The sequence below is a fragment of the Trichechus manatus genome, unplaced genomic scaffold (assembly GCF_000243295.1).
Source record: "Trichechus manatus latirostris isolate Lorelei unplaced genomic scaffold, TriManLat1.0 scaffold00070, whole genome shotgun sequence".
In the NCBI taxonomy this organism is placed as follows: domain Eukaryota; kingdom Metazoa; phylum Chordata; class Mammalia; order Sirenia; family Trichechidae; genus Trichechus; species Trichechus manatus.
The window spans coordinates 7,046,395-7,066,555 of record NW_004444006.1 but is presented as its reverse complement, the minus strand read 5'-3'; the positions used below and the strand labels follow the sequence as shown (position 1 = coordinate 7,066,555).

The window sequence follows — 20,161 nt, the reverse complement described above, 5'->3', positions numbered from 1 at the left end:
ACAATAATGAAAAAGATGAAAAGAAATACATAAAGAAAAATGACTCAGCACAGAAAATTAAGTGGAACTAAGAAACTGTCAACACCACAAAAAAGTAAAACTGACAGCAGTAAACTCATACCTATCAATAATTACACTGAATATAAATGGACTAAATGCACCAATAAAGAGACAGAGAGTGGCAGAATGGATTAAAAAAACGTGATCCATCTATATGCTGCCTACAAGAGACACTCCTTAGACTCAAAGACACAAACTAAAACTCAAATGATGGAAAAAAATATATCAAGCAAATGACAACCAAAAAAGAGCAGGAGTAGCACTATTAATCTCTGAGAAAATAGACTTTAAGCAAAATCCATCATAAAGAATAATGAAGGACACTATATAATGACCAAAGGGTGAATACACCAAGACGATATAACCATAATAAATATATACGCACCCAATGACATGGCTTCAAAATACATAAAACAAACTTTAACTGCACTGAAAAGAGAAATAGACAGCTCCACAATAATAGTAGGAGACTTCAACACACCACTTTCAGTGAAGGACAGAACATATAGAAAGGAACTCAACAAAGACACAGAAGATCTAAATGCTACAATTAATCAACTTGACCTCGTAGACATATACAGAACACTCCACCCAACAGCAGCCAAGAATACATTCTTTTCCAATGCACATGGAACATTCTTCAGAATAGACCACATTTTAGGCTACAAAGCAAACCTTAACAGAATCCAAAACTTCAAAATATTACAAAGCATTTTCTCTGACCATGAAGCCATAAAAGTAGAAATCAACAGAAGCAGCAAGGAAGAAAAACACCAAATACATGGAAACTGAACAACTCCTTCCTTAAAAACTACTGGATTATGCAAGAAATCAAGGACAGAATAAAGAAATTATAGAATCAAATGAGAATGAAAACACATCTTACCAGAACTTTTGAGACACAGCAAAAGCAGTGCTTAGAGGTCAATGTATAGCAATAAATGAACACATCCAAAAAGAAGAAAGGGCCAAAATCAAAACAGTAACCCTACAATTTGGACAAACAGAAACAGCAGGAAAAGAAGCCCTTGGGCACCACAAGAAAGGAAATAATAAAGATTATAGCAGAAATAAGTGAAACAGAGAATAGAAAAACAATTGAAAGAGTCAACAAGACCAAAAGTCAGTTCTTTGAAAAGTTCAACAAAATCGATAAACCATTGGCCAAACTGACAGAATAAAAACAGGATAGGAAGCAAATAACCCCAATAAGAAATGAGATGGGCGATATCACAACAGAATCAACTGAAATCAAAAGGATCACCAACAGAAAACTATGAAAAATTGTACTCCAACAAATTTGAAAACCTGGAGGAAATGGAGAAATTTCTAGAAACACACAACCTATGTAACACTAAAGCAAACCAAGGTAGAAAAACTAAATAAACCCATAACAAAATAGATATTGAAGAGGTAATAAAAAAAACTCCCAACAGAAAAAAGCCCTGGCCTGGACGGCATCACTGGAGAATTTGACCAAACTTTCACAGAAGAGTTAACACCAGTACTACTAAAGGTATTTCAGAGCACAGAAAGGGAAGGAATACTCCTGAACCCATTCTATGTAGCTAGTATAACCCTGATACCAAACCAGGTAAAGAAACCACAAAAAAGGAAAATTACAGACCAATAACCCTCATGAACATAGACACAATAATCCTCAACAAAACTCTAGCCAATAGAATTCAATGACATATCAAAAAAATAAATCATCATGACCAAGTGGGATTCTTACCAGGTATGCTGGGATGATTCAACAGTAGAAAATTGATCAATGTAATCCATCACATAAATTTAAAAAAAGATAAGAACCACATGATCTTAACAATTGATGCAGGAAAGGCATTTGACAAAGTCCAACACCCATTCATGATAAAAACTCTCAGCAAAATAGGAATAGAAGGGAAATTCCTCAAAACAATTAAGGGCCTTTATACAAAGCCAACAGCCAACGACATCCTAAATGGAGAGAATCTGAAAGCATTCCCCTTGAGAACAGGCACCAGACAAGGATGCCATGTATCTCCACTCTTGTTCAACATTTTGCTAGAGGTCCTAGCCAGAGCAATAAAGCAAGAAAAAGAAATAAAGGGCATCCAAATTGGTAAGGAAAAAGTAAAAGTATCCTTATTTGTAGATGATATGGTCTTATACACAGAAAACCCCAAAGAATCCACAAGAAAACTACTGGACTTAATAGAAGATTTCAGCAATGTATCAGGATACAAGATAAACATACAAAAATCAGTTGGATTCCTCTACACCAACAAAGAGAACTTCAAAAAGGAAATCACCAAATCAATACCATTTACAATAGGCCCCAAGAAGATAAAATAGGATTAAATCTAATAAGAGATGTAAAAGACCTATACAAAGAAAACTACTAAACACTACTTCAAGAAACTGAAAGAGACCTACATTAGCAGAAAAGCATGCCATGCTCATGGATAGGAGGACTCAACATTGTGAAAATGTCAATTCTTCCCAAGGCGATCTACATACAGTGCAATCCCGTTCCAAATTCTAGCGACATTTTTTCACGAGATGGTGAAACAAATCACAAACTTCATATGGAAAGGAAAGGGACCCCAGATAAGTAAAGCATTACTGAAGAAGAAGAACAAAGGTGGGAGGCCTCACTCACACTACCTGATTTCAGAGCCTATTATACCACCACGGTAGTCAAAACAGCCTAGTACTGGTACCAATGGAACAGAATTGAGAACCCAGATGTAAATTCATCCACCTATGAGCAGCTGGTATTTGACAAAGGTCCGAGTCCATTAAATGGGGAAAAAAACAGTCTCTTTAACAAATAGTGCTGTCATAACTGGGTATATGTCTGCAAAAAAATGAAACAAGACCCATACCTCACACCATGTACAAAAACTAAAAATAGATGAGAGACCTAAATATAAAATCTAAAGTGATAAAGACCATAGAAGAAAAAATAAGGACAATGCTAGGAGCCCTAATACACGGCATAAATAGTATACAAACCATAAGTAACAATGCAGAAGCACAAGATGAGAAACTATATAACTGGGAGCTCCTAAAAATCGAACACTCATGCTCATCAAAGATGTCACGAAAAGAGTAAAACGAGAACCTACAGACTAGGAAATAATTTTTGACTATGACATATCTAATAAGGGTCTAATCTCTAAAATCTACAAGATACTGCAAAACCTCAGCAACAAAAAAGACAACCCAATTAAAATATGGGCAAAGGATATGAAAACACACTTCACCAAAGAAGACATTCAGGTGGCTAACAGACCTATCAGGAAATGCTCATGATCATTAGCCATTAGAGAAATGCAAATCAAAACTATAATGAGACACCATCTCACCCCAAAAATGCTGTCACTAACCCAAAAAATACAAAATAATAAATATTGGAGAGTTATGGAGAGACTGGAACAATTATGCACTGCTGGCGGGAATGTAAAATGGTATACAACCACTCTGGAGACTCATTTGGTACTTCCTTAAAAAGCCAGAAATAGAAGTACCATATGATCCAGCAGTCCCACTCCTTGGAATATATCCTAGAGAAATAAGAGTTGTCACATGAATAGACATATGCACACCCATGTTCACTGAAGCATTGTTCACAATAGCAAAAAGATGGAAACAACCTAGGTGCCCATCAACGGATGAATGGATAAACAAATTATGGTACATACATACAATGGAATACTGTGTAACGATAAAGAACAACGATGAATCTGTGAAACATCTCACAACATGGATGAATGTCGAGGACATTATGCTGATTGAAATTAGTCAGTCACAAAAGGATAAATATTGTATGAGACCACTATTATAAGAAGTTAAAAAAAGGTTTAAACAGAAAAATGCATTCTTTGATGGTTATGAGGCTGAGGAGGGAGGAGGAGGGTAACCCACTAGATAGTAGACAAGGATCAACTTTGTTGAAGGGAAAGACAACCCACAATACAGGGGAAGTCAGCACAACTGGAGGAAAGCAATAGCTAAGAAGTTTCCGGTACACATCCAAACCCTTTGAGGGACAGAGTAGCTGGGGATGGGGCCTGGGGATCATAGTTTTGGGGAACATCTAAGTCAATTGGCATAACAAAGTTTATTAAGAAGATGTTCTGCATCACAGTTTGGTGAGTGGTGTCTGGAGTCTTAAAAGCTTGCGAGCAACCATCTGAGATGCATCAATTTGTCCCATCCCACCTGGAGCAAAGAAGAATGAAGAACACCAGAGACACAAGGAAAATATTAGCCCAAGAGACTAACGGTCCACATAAACCAGAGACTCCACCAGCCTTAGACCAGAACAAATAGATGGTGCCCGGCTACCACCAATGACCACCCTCACAGGGAACACAACAGACAGTCCCAGATGGAGCGGGAGAGAAGTGTGGAGCAGAACTCAAATTCACATAAAGAGACCAGACTTAATGGTCTGACAGTGATTGGAGGAACGCCCAAAACTATGGCCCCCGGACACTCTGTTAACCCAGAAGTGAAACTCTTCCCGAAACCCACCCTTCAGACAAAGATTAGAGAAGAGTATGAAACAAGAAGTAATACACGTGAGGAACGTGCTCCTTAGTTCAGTCAGATACAGAAGACGAAATGGGCGGCTCCTGTCCAGAGGCAGGATGAGAACGGAGGACAGGACAGGAACTGGCTGAATGGACACAAGGAATCCAGGGTGGAAAGAAGAATTGTGCTGTCACATTGTGAGGATTGCAACTAGTGTCACAAAAGAATATGTGTATAAATTTTTGTATGAGAAATTAACTTGAATCTTAAAATTTCACCTAAAGCACATACACAAAAAAATCAGTTCACCATATGTATGATTTATTTCTGGACTTTCAATCCTATTCCTTTGGTCTGTATGTCTATTTTTATAACGGTACTAGGCTGTTTTAATTATTGTAGCCTCTTAGTATGTTTTGAAATTAGTAAGTGCGAGTCCTCCTACTTCTCCTATCTTCTTCAAGATTGCTTTAGCTATTCATGATCCATTGCTGTTCCATATAAATTTTATGATTGGCTTTTCCATTTCTGCCAGGAAAACTGTTGGAATTCTGATGGGGATTACATTGAATTTATAGATTACTTCGCATAGTGCTGACATCTTAATTATATTAAGCCCTCTAATCTATGAAAACAGAAGTCCTTCCATTTTTTTAGGTTAGTTCTTTTTTTATATATTGCTGGATTTTATTTAATATTTGGTTAAGGTTATTTGCATCTGTATTAATGAGGGATATTGGTCTGTAGTTTTCTTGTTTTGTACTGTTTTTGTCTCGTTTTGGTATCAGAGTAATACTTTTTCATAAAATGAGTTGGGAAGCCTGTCTTCCTCTATATTCTAGAAGACATCATGTAGAGTTGGTGTTAATTCTTCTTTAACAGTTTTGTAGAATTCTCCAGTGTAACCAGCTGGGTCTAGAGATTTCAGGGGTGAGTTTTTCTTTGAAAAAAAAAAAGAAAAAACAAAAAGAAAACCCCGTTGCTGTCAAGTTGATTGCAACTGATAGCGACCCTATAGGACAGAGCCAGACTACCCTGGAGGGTTTCCATGGAGCAGCTGGTGGACTGGAACTGCTGACCTTTTGTTTAGCAGCCGAGCTCTTAACCACTGCAACTCCAGGGCTCCAGTTTTTCTTTTAGGGGAGAGTTTTTAAACTACAAATTCTTCTTCATTGTATCCATTTTATATTGGGTGGGTTATGGTCGTTTGTATGGTAGTGATCCATTTTGTCTAAGTTATCAAAATTTATGTGTCTAGAATTGTTCATTGGATTCGCTTATTATCCTTTTGATGTCTGCAATATATAGTGATATCCACTACTTTATTACTGATTTTGGTAATTTGTGTCTTCTCTGTTTTTGTCTTTGTCAGTCTTGCTAGATGTTGGTTAATTTCCTTGGTCTTTTCAAAGAACCAGCTTTTTGTTTTACTGAGTTTCTCTATTATTTTTCTATTTTCAATTTTATGGATGTCTGCTCTTACCTTTATTATTTCCTTCATTTTGTTTGGATTGGGTTTACTTTGTTCTTCCTTTTTTCGTTTCCTTAGGTAAGTGTATAGATTACTAATTCAAGAACTGTCCTATTTTCTAATATAAGCATTTAGTGCTATAAATTTCCCTCTCTGCATTGCTGTAGCTGCATCCCACAATGTTGTTATGTTGTATTTCCAATTTCATTTAGTTCAATCTATTTTTTAAAATTAATATACTTCATTTTTTAGGGAAGGTGTATGTTTTACAGACAAATGGAACAGAAAGTATAGACAGTTCCCAAATAGTCTCTCTCCCCATGCCCACAGTTTTTCCTATTATTAACATCTTGCATTGGTGCGGTACATTTGTTACAATTGACTAACCAATATTGATACATTATTATTAACTAATGTTAACATTAGGATTCAATCTTTGTATTGTATAGTTCTATGGGTTTTGACAAATGCATAATGTCATGTATACATCATTACATTACCATACAAAATAATTTAACTGCCCTAAAAATTCCTTGTACTTCACCTAGTCACTTCTCCTTTCCTGTAAAAAATGGTGTGGTAGGGGAATCTGACTGCCTTTAACTTCACAAAGGGAAGGAGAATCAAGATCAATAGCCCAAGGCTGATTCCTGTGAGGCAGACCATCAGACATACCTCCTCTCTCCAACCTTTTTACCAATTCTGACACTAGCTGTTCCTCCCACAGCACTCTCTACTTCTCTACTGGATTTGATAATTCGTTGCAATGGCCACAAAGAACTCACAGACAATACTGATGATTATGGTGTTTATTAGGGAAGTAAGAGGTTACAATTCAGGATTAGGAATGACTCCAGATAGTTCTTCCATCAGGACAGCTTCTTCTCAGCAGTGCCAGCAGGCAGGCCTCTCTCTGGCCCTTGGTCCCTTGGCCCCTCGGTCCATGCCCTGCTTAGCCAAGTGTTGCAAAGCTCTTTAGCTTTGTCAATAAGTGCCTGGAGGCACCCCAACCCACCAGAAAGCCTCAGCTTGAAGATGCTCAGCTCTCTCACTCCGTGGGTTGGAGAGCCTAGCTCTGCCAAGTTCCTGGAGGCACCCCAGTCTCCTAGCAAGCCTCCTGCCTGAAGGCATTCAGCTCACTTGCTCTGGGGGTTGGCACATCCACTGTAACACCCTTGCTCCATGGGCTGGGAAGCCCACTGTGCAGCCTTACGTAGGTCTCCTGGTTCTGTTGCCTCCATTTCTCTGCTGCTACTTCTTGCCATCTTGTGCCATCTCCAGTGTTACAGCTTTCTCTCTCTCCTGGGAAGTTCTCTGCACAGGGACTCTGGGTCAAAAGGACATGCTCTGCGCCTGTCTCTTCTTCTTGGTGGTAGTGAGGTCCTCCCTTTCCACCTCTGGGGTGGCCCATGTTATGCCTAGCAGGATAGGAAAACTGACCAAACCCGCGTTAGGGTTCCATAACCTTATTTGCATGGTCCCACCCCCCACAAAGGTACTGTGCACCCTATTTGCATTATTAGTAAGCTGTCCAATCCCTTTGGTGGGCCACAAGCACCTTATTTGCATAGTCCCACCCAATCATTTTGTAGGAGTCATAAGACCATGGTGAGTGTTATGGATTGAATTGTGTCCCCCAAAAATATGTGTCAACTTGGCTAGGCCAAGATTGCCAGTATTGTGTGATTGTCCACCATTTTGTCATTTGATGCGATTTTCCAGTGTGTTGTAAATTTACCTCTATGATGTTAATGAGGCAGGATTAGAGGCAGTTATGTTAATGAGGCAGGACTCAATCTACAAGATTAGGTTTTGTCTTAAGTCAGTCTCTTTTGAGATATAAAGAGCGAAACGAGCAGAGAGATGTGGGGACCTCATACCACCAAGGAAACAAGAGCCAGGAGAATAGCGCATTATTTGGACCTGGGGTTCCTGCACTGAGAAGCTCCTCGACCGGGGAAGATTCATGACAAGGACCTTCCCCCAGAGCTGATGGAGAGAAAAGACCTTCTCCTGGACCTGGCACCCTCAATGCAGATTTTTAACTTCCTGGATTGTGGGAGAATACATTTCTCTTTGTTGAAGCCATCCACTTGTGGTATTTCTGTTACAGCAGCACTAGGTAACTAAGACAGCAAGAAAGGCCATATAAAAGTGATCCATCATACTGCAGGCCACCCCCTGGCTTTTCTAGCCATGGTTCTTTCATACTTGGAGGATATTTCCCCCTCCCAATCATTTTACCAGTTCAAAACAGTCATTGACTGTTATTAACAATCGACTAATTGTTAATTCAATAGGGCAAAGAGTCCTCAGGGTGAGGTTACTTAGGTACCAGCCATTCAGGTCTCCTGCAGGTGTCCATCGATCTGGTCAGGTTCTCCAAAAGTCATCTCAGCTTCACTCTTCCTGGTGTCTGATAAAATTTAACTGAGAGAAGATTATTCCCTTGCTCTGAGCCTCACGATGTATCAGCATAGCAAAACTTTTAAGGGACTTTAGATTTGACCACAGTACTCCAGTCCAGCAGTGCTTCCCCCTTAGTCCACTCTTTCACAGTCACAGTTTGTAACTCTACAATTACAGTTTTTACAGGCACAATTAACCCTATTAACAATTAACACTCACAACTTAATCATATAATCCTACCAGCATCTTCCCCTACCCTGTCTTCTGCAGACCTATCAGGAAAAGAGGAATCTATTCAGTGGGGATCCTCCCTTGTCCCCCTCATTTTGAGTGTATGCACACCCATGAAAACGTGTAAGCCAGCCACTTCATGCCTTTATCTTCCCCATTTTAGATAGCCAATGTTTAAATTTTCTGTCCCTACCAAACCAGTACTATGAGAAGACAAGCATGTTCCTTGGTCTTGAAGAATCTTCTGTTCTGGTTGAAACTTAGAGCATCTGCATCCATAAACAAAGTCCAGTCCAGAGCAAGCCATCAAATTGCAGCAGTCTACACCAGCTCACAGTGTCAAACATCTTTCTCTTCATTTGGTTTGGTTCTGGTCAGCTCATCCCTAGCACCTGTGGGCTAGGTCAGTGTGTACCAGCCATAGTCTTGGGAGTCCACACAACTCCTTGCACTTCAGACCAGCCAGCCCCTTCTCTCTCTCTCATTCCTAGCCCCTGTGGGCTAGGTCAGTGAGCACCACCCATAGGCTTAGGAGTCCACACAACTCCCTGTACTTCAGACCAGCCAGCTCCCTCTCTCTCTCTCTCTCTCTCTCTCTCTCTCTCTTCCTTAGCCCCTGTGAGATAGGTCAATGGGTGCCTATGGAACATGTCCAAACATAGCCTGTCTCTTCATAGCTGCACCTCTTCAACTTCCACTCATCTCGTGCTCCCAGGTGGTCAACTCAAGCGAGGATACCAGGCTGTCTACTCACTGACTCTCTTTAATTTCCAGTCCTGAAGGGGGTTCTTCTCTTTCTTTTTTTTTTATTATTATTATTTTTTAAAATTGTGCTTTAGGTAAAAGTTTACAGCTCAAGTTAATTTATCATTCAAAAATTTATACACATATTGTTTTGTGACATTGGCTGCAATCCCCACAATGTGACAGCACGCTCCCCTTTCCACCCTGGGTTCCCTGTATCCATTTGTCCAGTTCCTGTCCCTTCCTGCCTTCTCATCCTGCTTTTGGACAGAAGCTGCCTATTTGGTCTCCTATATTTGAATGAACTAAGAAGCACGTTCCTCAAGTGTATTATTTTTTGTTTTATAAGCCTGTCTAATCTTTGTCTGGAAAGTGGGCTTCAGGAATATTTTAAGTTATGGGTTAACAGAACGTCTGGGGGCCATTGTTTCAGGAGTTCCTCCAGTCTCTGTCAGACCATTAAGTCTGGCCTTTTTATGTGAATTTCAATTCTGTTCTACATTTTTCGCCTGTTTTGTCTGGGACTCTCTCTTGTGTTCCCTGTCAGGGTGGTCATTGGTGGTAGCCGGGCACCATCCAGTTTTTCTGGTCTCAGGCTGCTGGAGTCTCTGGTTCACTTGGTCCTTTAGTCCTTTGGGTTAGTATTTTCCTTGTGTCTTTGGTTTTCTTCATTTCCTTTGCTCTGAGTGGGATGGGTCCAATAGATGTATCTTAAATGGCCACTTGCAAGCTTTTAAGACCCCAGATGCTACTCACCAAAGTGGGATGTAGAACATTTTCTTAATAAAGTATGTTATGCCAATTGACCTAGATGTCCCCTGAAACTATGGTCCCCAGGCCCTAGCCCCAGCTACTCGGTCCCTCAAAGCGTTGGGATGTGTTTAGGAAACTTCTTTGCTTTTGCATTGGTCCAGTTATGCAGACTTCCCCTGTATTGTGTATTGTCCTTTCCCTTCACTTACGTTGACACTTGTCTACTATCTAGTTAGTGATTCCCCCTCCCTCTCCCTCCTCACCTGGTAACTATCAAAGAATGATTTTTTCTGTGTGTAAACCTTTTCTTGAGTTCGTATAATAGTGTTCTCATACAATATTTGTCCTTTTGTGACTGACTTCTTTCACTCAGAATAATGCCTTCCAGATTCATCCATGTTGTGAGACGTTTCACAGATTCATCATTGTTCTTTATCATTGCATAGTAGTCCATTGTGTGTATGTACCATAATTTGTTTATCCATTCATCTGTTGATGAGCATTTAGGTTGTTTCCATCTTTTTGCTATTGTGAATAGTGCTGTAATGAACATGGGTGTGCATATGGTTGTTGGCGTCTTTGCAGCTCTCACATCCTGTCTCCCTGTGGTCAGATCAGCTACTAGGTGTGCGAGCCCAGGAGTCTGTTCACTGTTCTTGAGTGGGTGCAGTTATTCAGGGCACAGGTGTCTGGGTCACTGGTCACTGAATCTGTGGTGCACTCTCACCTACAGTTCTAGGCAGGCAGGGCTGCGTGGGGGTGTTCAGAGCAGGTATAGGTCTCTGGTTGCAGTGGTGTGCAATGTGTGTGGCAAGGCAAGGTGCCACTGGCTGCCCCTGGTTGTCGGGATGGAGGGCATGTCCCTCTCTGCTAGAGCACATAGTGGTGGGGGGTAGTGCAGCCAGGGATTGAGAGGCATCAGTAATTCTCAGACCCCTATTGTGTGTGGCTAGATTTAGTGGATGGTATTGCCAGCCTTCAGCCTCCTGGTGTGGGTTGGTGCAGTCCCTTCTTGAGGGGCAGGGTGGTGTTGAATGTCATGAATCTGCAACTCCCCCTTGGTGCTGCATGTGAAAATGGGCGTCAGGTGTATGCCCTGCCCATTTTATGCTAATAAGGACATGTGACGTTGAATTGGCCCACAAGGCACTGGGTGGGCGTGAAGGGCACTGCATGTCTTTGGAACCCCTATGCCAGTGGCTGGGCAAAGGGGCAGGGCTTCCCAACCTGCCCTTAGTTCCTGGCTTAGGGGGTGTGGTGTTTTTGAACACCAAGGGACTGGTGTCGAAGCAGGGTGAGATATGAGTGAGGGGAAGAGAATGCTTTTCTGTTGTGAAGCTCTGATGGGGGAGGGGTTATTATGCCAGCATGGAGGGTGGGTTGGGAGCTTGCGTTTAACTTTTACAGGTCTGGTGTCATTCCTTTTTGGCTCTGGATGTGCGTCCAGATTCAGTGCTGCTTGGCTGCACCAGATGTGGTGGTCCTTGGCTTGGAATGTTGCTGCTTGCCTCAGTCCGTGAGTGCTATGCTGACTCAGCTAGGAGGACACCGGTGATCCCGGGATCTGTAGTTCCCTGTTTCTGCTGCTTTTGAATTGTCTCTCCTTCCCCCTGCCGCTCAGTCCGATTCTTCAGCTTTGTCTTTGATGATTAAGATTCCTAGATTGTTGTATTTATTCAGTTCACTTGTTTTTTCGGGTCTTTGTTGTATAAGGCGGGTGACAGGAAAGGTATGATGATTCCGCCATCTTGACCCTGCCTCCTCAGTCTGTTTCTTCAACTCTGCATTTGATATTCTAGATCCAAGGTCTTTATTTGTATCTGTTTTAGTTTTTTGAGTATTTTTTGTAGGGAGTTATCATGGAGCGTCTAACTAAGCCACCATCTTAACCGGCACCCTGAGGCTATTTGGCTTTGTAGGGATAAAAGTTTTGTTTTGTGGGCCTAGATTGCATTTTTAGTCTTAGCCAATTATTAACAAAATGTACCATGTCGGTTAATAGTGGAAACAGGCAAGAGATTCTAGATGGCTTAGTGCCAGCTAAGGATTTGGAAACACCATTCAGAGTGCATTGTTATTAATGGTACATGTGCCAGTTGTGTCCTATAGGAAGACAATAAGTTTATTTCACATTCTACCACGGTTTACAAAGGACCTTAGTTGTTGTTAGAGGCCCCAAAGAAAAGGAAAACTGATGTTTGGAGTTTTGCTCACTAAGAATATGGCCTCAGATTCCCACTATTTAAATATTGACCTCGCCATTAGCTGCTTGTCACTTAATAGAAATGTTTACATATTCTTTTCTTTATATTATTTCATTTAGATTGAATAAAGTATCAGAAAATATCCTCAGGGATAGACTGGATGTTATGATATAATCTTTTGCAATTTTGATTTCCTTTGATGATGAATCATCCTGCTACAGTTGAATAAAATAAGCAATTACTTGGAAATGATCTTTAACATGCCTCAAGCCTAATATTACTTTGATTTTTCTGTTTAAGGAGGCCTCGCTGCACAGTGGTTAAGAGCTTGGCTTCTAACCAAAAGGTCAGCAGTTCGAATCCACCAGTTGCTCCTTGGTAAACCTATGGGGCAGTTCTACTCTATTCTATAGGGTCACAATGAGTCAGAATCAACTCGATGGCAATGAGTTTTGTTTTTTTTTTTTTTTCCATTAACTGCTTGTCACTTAATAGAAATGTTCACATATTTTTTTCTTATATTATTTCATTTAGATTGAATAAAGTATCAGAAAATATCATCAGGGAAAATAGACCGGATGTTATGATATAAACTTTCGTAATTTTGGTTTCCTTTAATCATGAGTCATCTTGCTGTGGTTGAATAAAATAAGCAATTACTTGGAAATGGTCTTTAACATTCCTCGAGTCTAATATTACAGTGATTTCCTTGTTTAAAATAGGAACATTTAAATCCAGCTGGGCTTTTCTTAATGATGAAAATCCTCTTGAAAGGTGAAACAGCTGATGAAGGACTCCTTGAAGGTATCATTTCTGTGTGTGAAATTTCACAATTTTGAAATATTACCACCAATTTGTTGAATATAGTATCTTTTTTAGTATATTAACAATAATTATAATTTCAGGCTGGCTGAGAGAAAACTGATCACATACGAAAGTCAGAGATTGTCAGCCAGGAAGAAAGAGACAAAGAAGAGAGAATAGTAGGCAAATTTTAAAAGTGGTTAAAAAAAAAAGTGAATAAAGCTGATCAGTTTTCTTTTAGTCTAGTAGGGAATTGCAGCTTCCCAACCTTTCTTAAGTTGTCTACCAACATGAAGAAAGATTACCTACTGATGGAAAAGTCTTTGGAATAGTGTGCTTTTTGTAATTACTGGTGTAAACAGTGGTGTTTTTTTTCAGACTTAACAAGAGACTACAACGTACACTTCACAAAATAAACATCTTCATATACAGCTGTGGGTTATGGGGCAATTCACCTAACTTATATGTGCTTCCGTTCCTTCCTCTTTAAAAGGGTGTTCTTTTAAATTTTATTGTGCCTCAGGTGAAAGTTTACAGCACAAATTAGTTTCTCATTAAAAAATTTATACACAAATTGTTTTGTGACATTGGTTGCAATCCCCACAATGTATCAGCACTCTCTCCCTTGTCCTTTACACCCCGGGTTCCGTGTCCACACGTCCAGTTTTCCTGTCCCTTCCTGCCTTCTTAGCTTTGCTTTTGGGCAGGTCTTGTGTACTTGACTGAACTCAGAAGCATGTTCCTCGTGTGTGTTATTGTTTGTTTTATAGGCCTGTCTAATCTTTGGCTGAAAGAGTGGCTTCAATTCTGAGTTAGCAGGGTATCTGGGGGCCATCTTCTTGGGGATTCCTTCAGTCTCTGTCAGATGAGTAAGTCTGGTCTATTTTGTTAATTTGAATTTTGTTCTACATTTTTCTCTCACTCTTTCTTGGACTGTCTATTGTGATCCCTCTCAGAGCCCATAAGTGGTGGTAGCCAGGCACCATCTAGTTCTTCTGGGCTCAAGCTAGTTGTAGAGGCTATGGTTCATGTGGTCCGTTAGTCCTTTGGGCTAATATTATCCTTTGTTTTTGGTTTTCTTCATTCTCCTTTGCTCCGGATGATATGGGACCAAGAGATGTATCTTAGATGGCCACTTGCAAGCTTTTAAGACCCCAGACACTGCTCACCAAAGTAGGCTGTAAAACATTTTCTTTATGAACTATATTATGCCAATTGACCTAGATATCCCCTGAGACTACAGTCCCCAGCCCTCAACCCCGGTAACTCAGTCCCTCAAGGTGTTTGTATGTGTCTAGGAATCTTCTATAACTTTACCTTGGTCAAGTTGTGCTGACTTTCCCTATATTCTGTGTTGTTTTTCTGTTCACAAAAGTTAACACTTATCTGCCATCTACTTAATGATTTCTTCTCCCCAGCCCTCCCCTCCCTGTCTTCCAAATTTTCTGACATAGATGAGTGAGTGCTTCCAGCGTTACATCTGTTTGATGAAGCATCTCAATTGGTATTCCATTAATTCCTGGAGCTGTGTTTTTCCGCAATGCCTTCAGTGCAGCTTGGACTTCTTCCTTCAGTACCATCAGTTCTTGATCATATGTTACCTCCTGAAATGCTTGAACACCGACCAATTTTTTTGGTATAGTTACTCTGTGTATTCCTTTCATCTTCTATTGATGCCTTCCTGCATCGTTCAACATTTTGCCCATGGAATCCTTCAGTATCACAACTCAAGGTTGGATTTTTTTCTTCAGTTCTTTCAGCTTGAGAAACGCTGAGCATGTTCTTTACTTTTGACTTTTTTACTCTAGATCTTTGCACATTTCATTTGTCTTCTCGAGCCGCCCTTCGAAATTTTCTGTTCACCTCTTGTACTTCATCATTTCTTCTATCTGCTTTAGCTACTCTCTGTTCAAAAGCAAGTTTTAGAGTCTCTTCTGTCAACCATTTTTGTCTTTTCTTTCTTTCCTATCTTTTTAATAATCTTTTGCATTCTTCATGTATGATGTCCTTGATGTCATCCCACAACTCATCTGGTCTGTGGTCATTGCATTCAGTATGTCAAATCTATTCTTGAGATGGACTCTAAATTCAGGTGAGATATACTGAAGTTTGTACTTTGGTTCTCATGGATGCGTTTTTATTGCCTGCAGCTTTATCTTGAACTTGCATATGAGCAATTGGTGGTCTGTTCTACAGTCGGTCCCTGGCCTTGTTCTGACTGATGGTATTGAGCTTCTCCATCATCTCTTTCCGCAGATGTAGTTGATTTGATTCCTATGAATTCCATCTGGTGAGTTCCACGTGTATAGTTGCTGTTTATGTTGTTGAAAAAAGGTATTTCCAATGAAGAAGTCGTTGGTCTTGAAAAATTCTTTCATGGGATCTCCAGTGTAGTTTCTATCACCGAGGCCGTATTTTCCAACTACCAATCCTTCTTCTTTGCTTCCAGCTTTCACATTCCGATCACCAGTAATTATCAATGCATCTTGACTGCATGTTTCATCAATTTCAGACTGCTGAAATTGGTAGAAATGTTCAGTTTCTTCATCTTTGTCCTTAGTGGTTGCTGTGTAAATTTGAATAATAGTCGTATTAACTGGTCTTCCTTGTAGGCATATGGCTATTATCCTCTCACTGACAGCGTTGTACTTCAGGATAGATCTTGAAATGTTCTTTTTGACAATAAATGCCATGCTATTACTCTTCAATTTGACCTTCCAGGCATAATAGACCATGTGATTGTCTGATTCAAAATTGCCAGTAGCAGTCCATTTCAGCTCACTAATGCCTAGGATATCGATCTTTATACATTCCTTTTTCATTTTTGATGACTTCCAATTTTCCTAGATTCATTCTTTGTACATTCCACATTCCAATTATTAATGGATGTTTGGAGCTTTTTCTTATCACTTTGAGTCATTCTGCATCAGCAAATGAAGGTCCTGAATGCTTTACTCCCTCCACATTGTTAATGTTGACTCTACTTTGAGGAGGCAGCACTTCCACAGTTGTATTTTGAGTGCCTTCCTACCTGAGGCGTTCTGGCACTATATCAGATATTGTTCTGTTGCTATTTATAAGGTTTTCACTGGCCAATTTTTTTAGAAGTAGATTGCCTGATCCTTCTTCATAGTCTGTCTTAGTATGGAAGCTTGGCTGAAACCTGTCCATGATGGTAACCCATCTGGTATTTGAAATACCAGTGGCATAGCTTCCAGCATTACAGCAACATGCAAGCCACCACGGTACAACAAACTGACAGATGAGTGGCTAACTGCCTGCAGGAAGAAGGAGAGTTAGGAACAGGAGAAGGAAACAGAATGTTTTGCTAATTGCCTCCATGAACAACTACCTCCTTTGCCGTGAGACCAGAAGTGGATGGTGCCTGGCTGACATTACTGAATATTTTGATCAGGGATTCTATAGAAGAATCCTGATGATAAGGGAGAAAGTGCAGAACAAAATTTCAAGTTCTCATTGACTGCAGATTTTCTGGAGCCATGGAGGCTGGATGAACCCCTGAAACTATTGCCCTGTGATTATCTTTAAACCTTAAACCTAGAATATCCCCTGAAGTCTTCTTAAAACCAAACAATAGTTTAGCTTAATTCATAAAGAATGTCTGCCTTGAGCATTATGTTCTATTAAGAACTATGAATATGGATCAAAGTGACAACTTTCAAAAGAATAAATAGGAACCTCTAGGGAGCAGTGAGTTTATATTAATGGGAGAAGAACAACTCAGAAAAGGAGAGTGAGAATGGTTGCACAACTCAAAGAATGTAATCAATGTCACTGAATTGTACATGTAGAAACTGTTGAATTGGTGTACTTTTTGATGTGCATATACTCAATAACAACAACAAAATAAATTTTGAAAGATTTTAGAAAAGGGCTTTGACAAATTGGTAGACAAAATATGAAAAACATTTAGTAAGTAGATTTTGAATAGAGGAAAATTAATGAAAATAGCTAAGCTTCCTCAAATATGAAACTGATATAATTATTCCATTTTTTTCTTTTTATTAGCTGTCTTGGTAATACTCCGTCTTGACATGTCTTTAGACTTCTGTCTGAGCATTGCTAAACTGCTGATGGATCATGAAAGGTACGGAAGAATTGATTTTCCTTCCTCTACACACTAACATTTTCCTAAGGTTTCTGTTTATATATATTTACTCTATTAAGGTCTATACTCAGAGAGCACAATATTTACCACTATACTGATCAAATCAGAAGATGGAACTGCTTGCTTAATGACTGTCTTAGTCTGGTTTCTCCAAAGGAGTTAAACTAGTGATATATATATTTATGTATGTGTATATATATATATGTATATTTATAAATATAGAGATATTTATTTATATATGTGTCATATATGTGTATGTGTGTATATGTATATATATATATATACATAAAGAGAGATTTACTTCAAGGGAATGACTCACACAATTGTGGGTCTGGTAAGTTCCAAATCTGTAGGTCAGTGGCAAGCTGGAGATTTCTGGTGGCTAACAAGATTGCGGGAGCTGGTGAATCCAAAATCTGCAGGTCAGGTGGCAAGATGGAGAATTCTGCAGGCTTCCATCTCAGGAACCGGAGGGTTTAGAGAGAGAGAGAGCTTTTCCAGAGCATCCATTTATGTACTAGAGGCAGGACACACTCCTAAGGAATCTTCGCTCTCAACTGATTGAGTGATCATATCACTTCATGTCATGGAAAGTGATTACATTATATTACATTATGGAAAAGCAACCAGTCCAGTGTCTGCCAAACCACTGAGAATCATAGCCTAACCAAGTTGACACATAGCAATAGCAATAATCATCACAATGACTTTAAATGACAGTAAAGTTTATTTTAAGATTTATATTAGCATTAATAAAATAAAATGAAAATGGATTAAGATAGTCAAATTTCTGTAAAACATGAGTTAGGCTAGGTTAACCTGCAGGCCAGTGTCATTTGGAACAGGAAGACAAAAGCAAGTGTACTTTTGTAAGTAATATACCTCTCTGGCTCTACCTTCGCTGGATCATTATAGTCAAAAAGGACCTTAAAGTTCTAGACCAGGAGTTCTCAAACTTTGATGAACAACTGGGGAATAAGCACATAAAAAGATGCTCAACATCATTAGCCACCAGTGAAATGCAAACCCAAACCATGGTGAGATACCACTTCACACCCACTAGGATGGCTATATATATATATCTATGTGTGTGTATGTGTGTATATATATATATATATGTATGTATAACAGATAATAACAGGTGTTGGTGAGGATGTGGAGAAATTGAACCCTCCTATATTGCTGGCAGGAACATAAAATGATGCAGCTGCTTTGGAAAACAGTCTGGAAGTTCCCCAGTAAGTTATTATAGAGTTACCATAGGGCTTGGCAATTGTACTCATAGGTATACACCCAAGAAGATTGAAAACATGTTCACACAAACAATTGTACACAAATGTTCATAGCAGCATTATTCATGATAGACATAAAGTGGAAATAGCTCAAATGTCCATCAGCTGATGAATGGATATATAAAATGGGGTATATCTATATAATGGAATATTATACAGCCATAAAAAGGAACGAAGTACTGATTCATGCAACATTATGGATGAACCTTGAAGACATTATGCTAAGTGAAAGAATCCAGTCACAAAAGACTACATACTGTATAATTCAATTTACATGAAATGTCCAGAATAAGCAAATTTATAGACAGACAGTAGATTAGTGGTTGGCTAGGGCTGGGGGGTTTGAATGAAAATGAGAAGGGATGATGTCATGGATTGAATTATGTCCCCCGTCAACTTGGCTAGGCCATGATTCCCAGTATTGTGTTTTTGTCCTCCATTTTTTGATCTGATGTAATTATCCTGCATTTTATGACGTGTTGTAAATCGTAACCTTTATATGTTAATGGGAGCCCTAATAGGGCAGTGGTTCAGAGCTATGGCTGCTAACCAAAAGTTTGCCAGTTCAAATCCACCAGATGCTCCTTGGAAACCTTAGGGGGCAGTTCTACTCTGTCCTATAGGGTTACTATGAGTCAGGTTAGGTTAGATTATATGTTAATAAGGCAGGATCAGTATGGGGTGTATCTTGAGTCACACCCTTACTCAAGTCATACCCTTGCTTGAGTCACACCTTTTATCTTACAAAAGTTAAAAGGAGAGAGAAGGAAGCAGAGAGGGGAGGGAGCTCACTACCACCAATATAGAAGAGCTAGGAGCAGAGCGCATCTTTTGGACCTGGTATCCCTGCCCTGAGAACCTCCTAGACCCAGGGGAAGGTTGATGTGAAAACACATGGATATCTCCAAGGAATGCTAGGCCCACAGTTGTTAAAAGGAGACAAAGACCTTCCCCCAGAGCCAACATAGAGAGAAAGACTTCCCCTAGAGCTGGCACCCTGAATTCAGACTTCTAGCCTCCTAAATGGAGCCCTGGTGGTGTAGTGGTTAAGAGCTCAGCTGCTGACCAAAAGGTCAGCAGTCTGAATCCTCCAGCTGCTCCTTGGAAACCCTATGGGGCAGTTCTACTCTGTCCTATAGGGTTGCTATGAGTCAGAATCAACTCGACAGCAAATGGTTAAGCCTCCTAGAGTGTGAGAGAATAAATTTCTGTTTGTTAAAGCCATCCACTTGTGGTATTTCTGTTATAATAGCACTAGATAACTAAGACAGATGGCTAATGGGTATGGAGTTTCTTTTTGGGGTGATGAAAATGTTCTACAATTGATTGTGGTGATGGTGCACAACTCTGGCAATATACTAAAAACCATTGAATTACACTATAAATGGGTAAACTGTATATTATGTGAATTATATCTCGATATTACTGTTATAAAAAAATCACTAGGCCGTGCAATATTTGTCTTTTTGTGATTGATTTATTTCACTCAGCATTATGTCTTCAAGGTCCATATATATATTTGTTATTAGATTCCTAGTGG

At 39.7% G+C, this 20,161-nt stretch overlaps 1 protein-coding gene across 1 annotated transcript in view; it reads left to right on the top strand.

Moving 5' to 3' along the window:
- The window catches only part of TEX11 (testis expressed 11), a 523,552-nt gene that overhangs the window by 238,291 nt on the left and 265,100 nt on the right, over positions 1 to 20,161 (top strand). The window contains exons 11-12 of the mRNA XM_012556596.2: positions 13,119 to 13,200; positions 17,230 to 17,308. Coding sequence (XP_012412050.2) covers positions 13,119 to 13,200; positions 17,230 to 17,308 — 161 coding nt within the window. The remainder of the gene's footprint in view (positions 1 to 13,118; positions 13,201 to 17,229; positions 17,309 to 20,161) is intronic.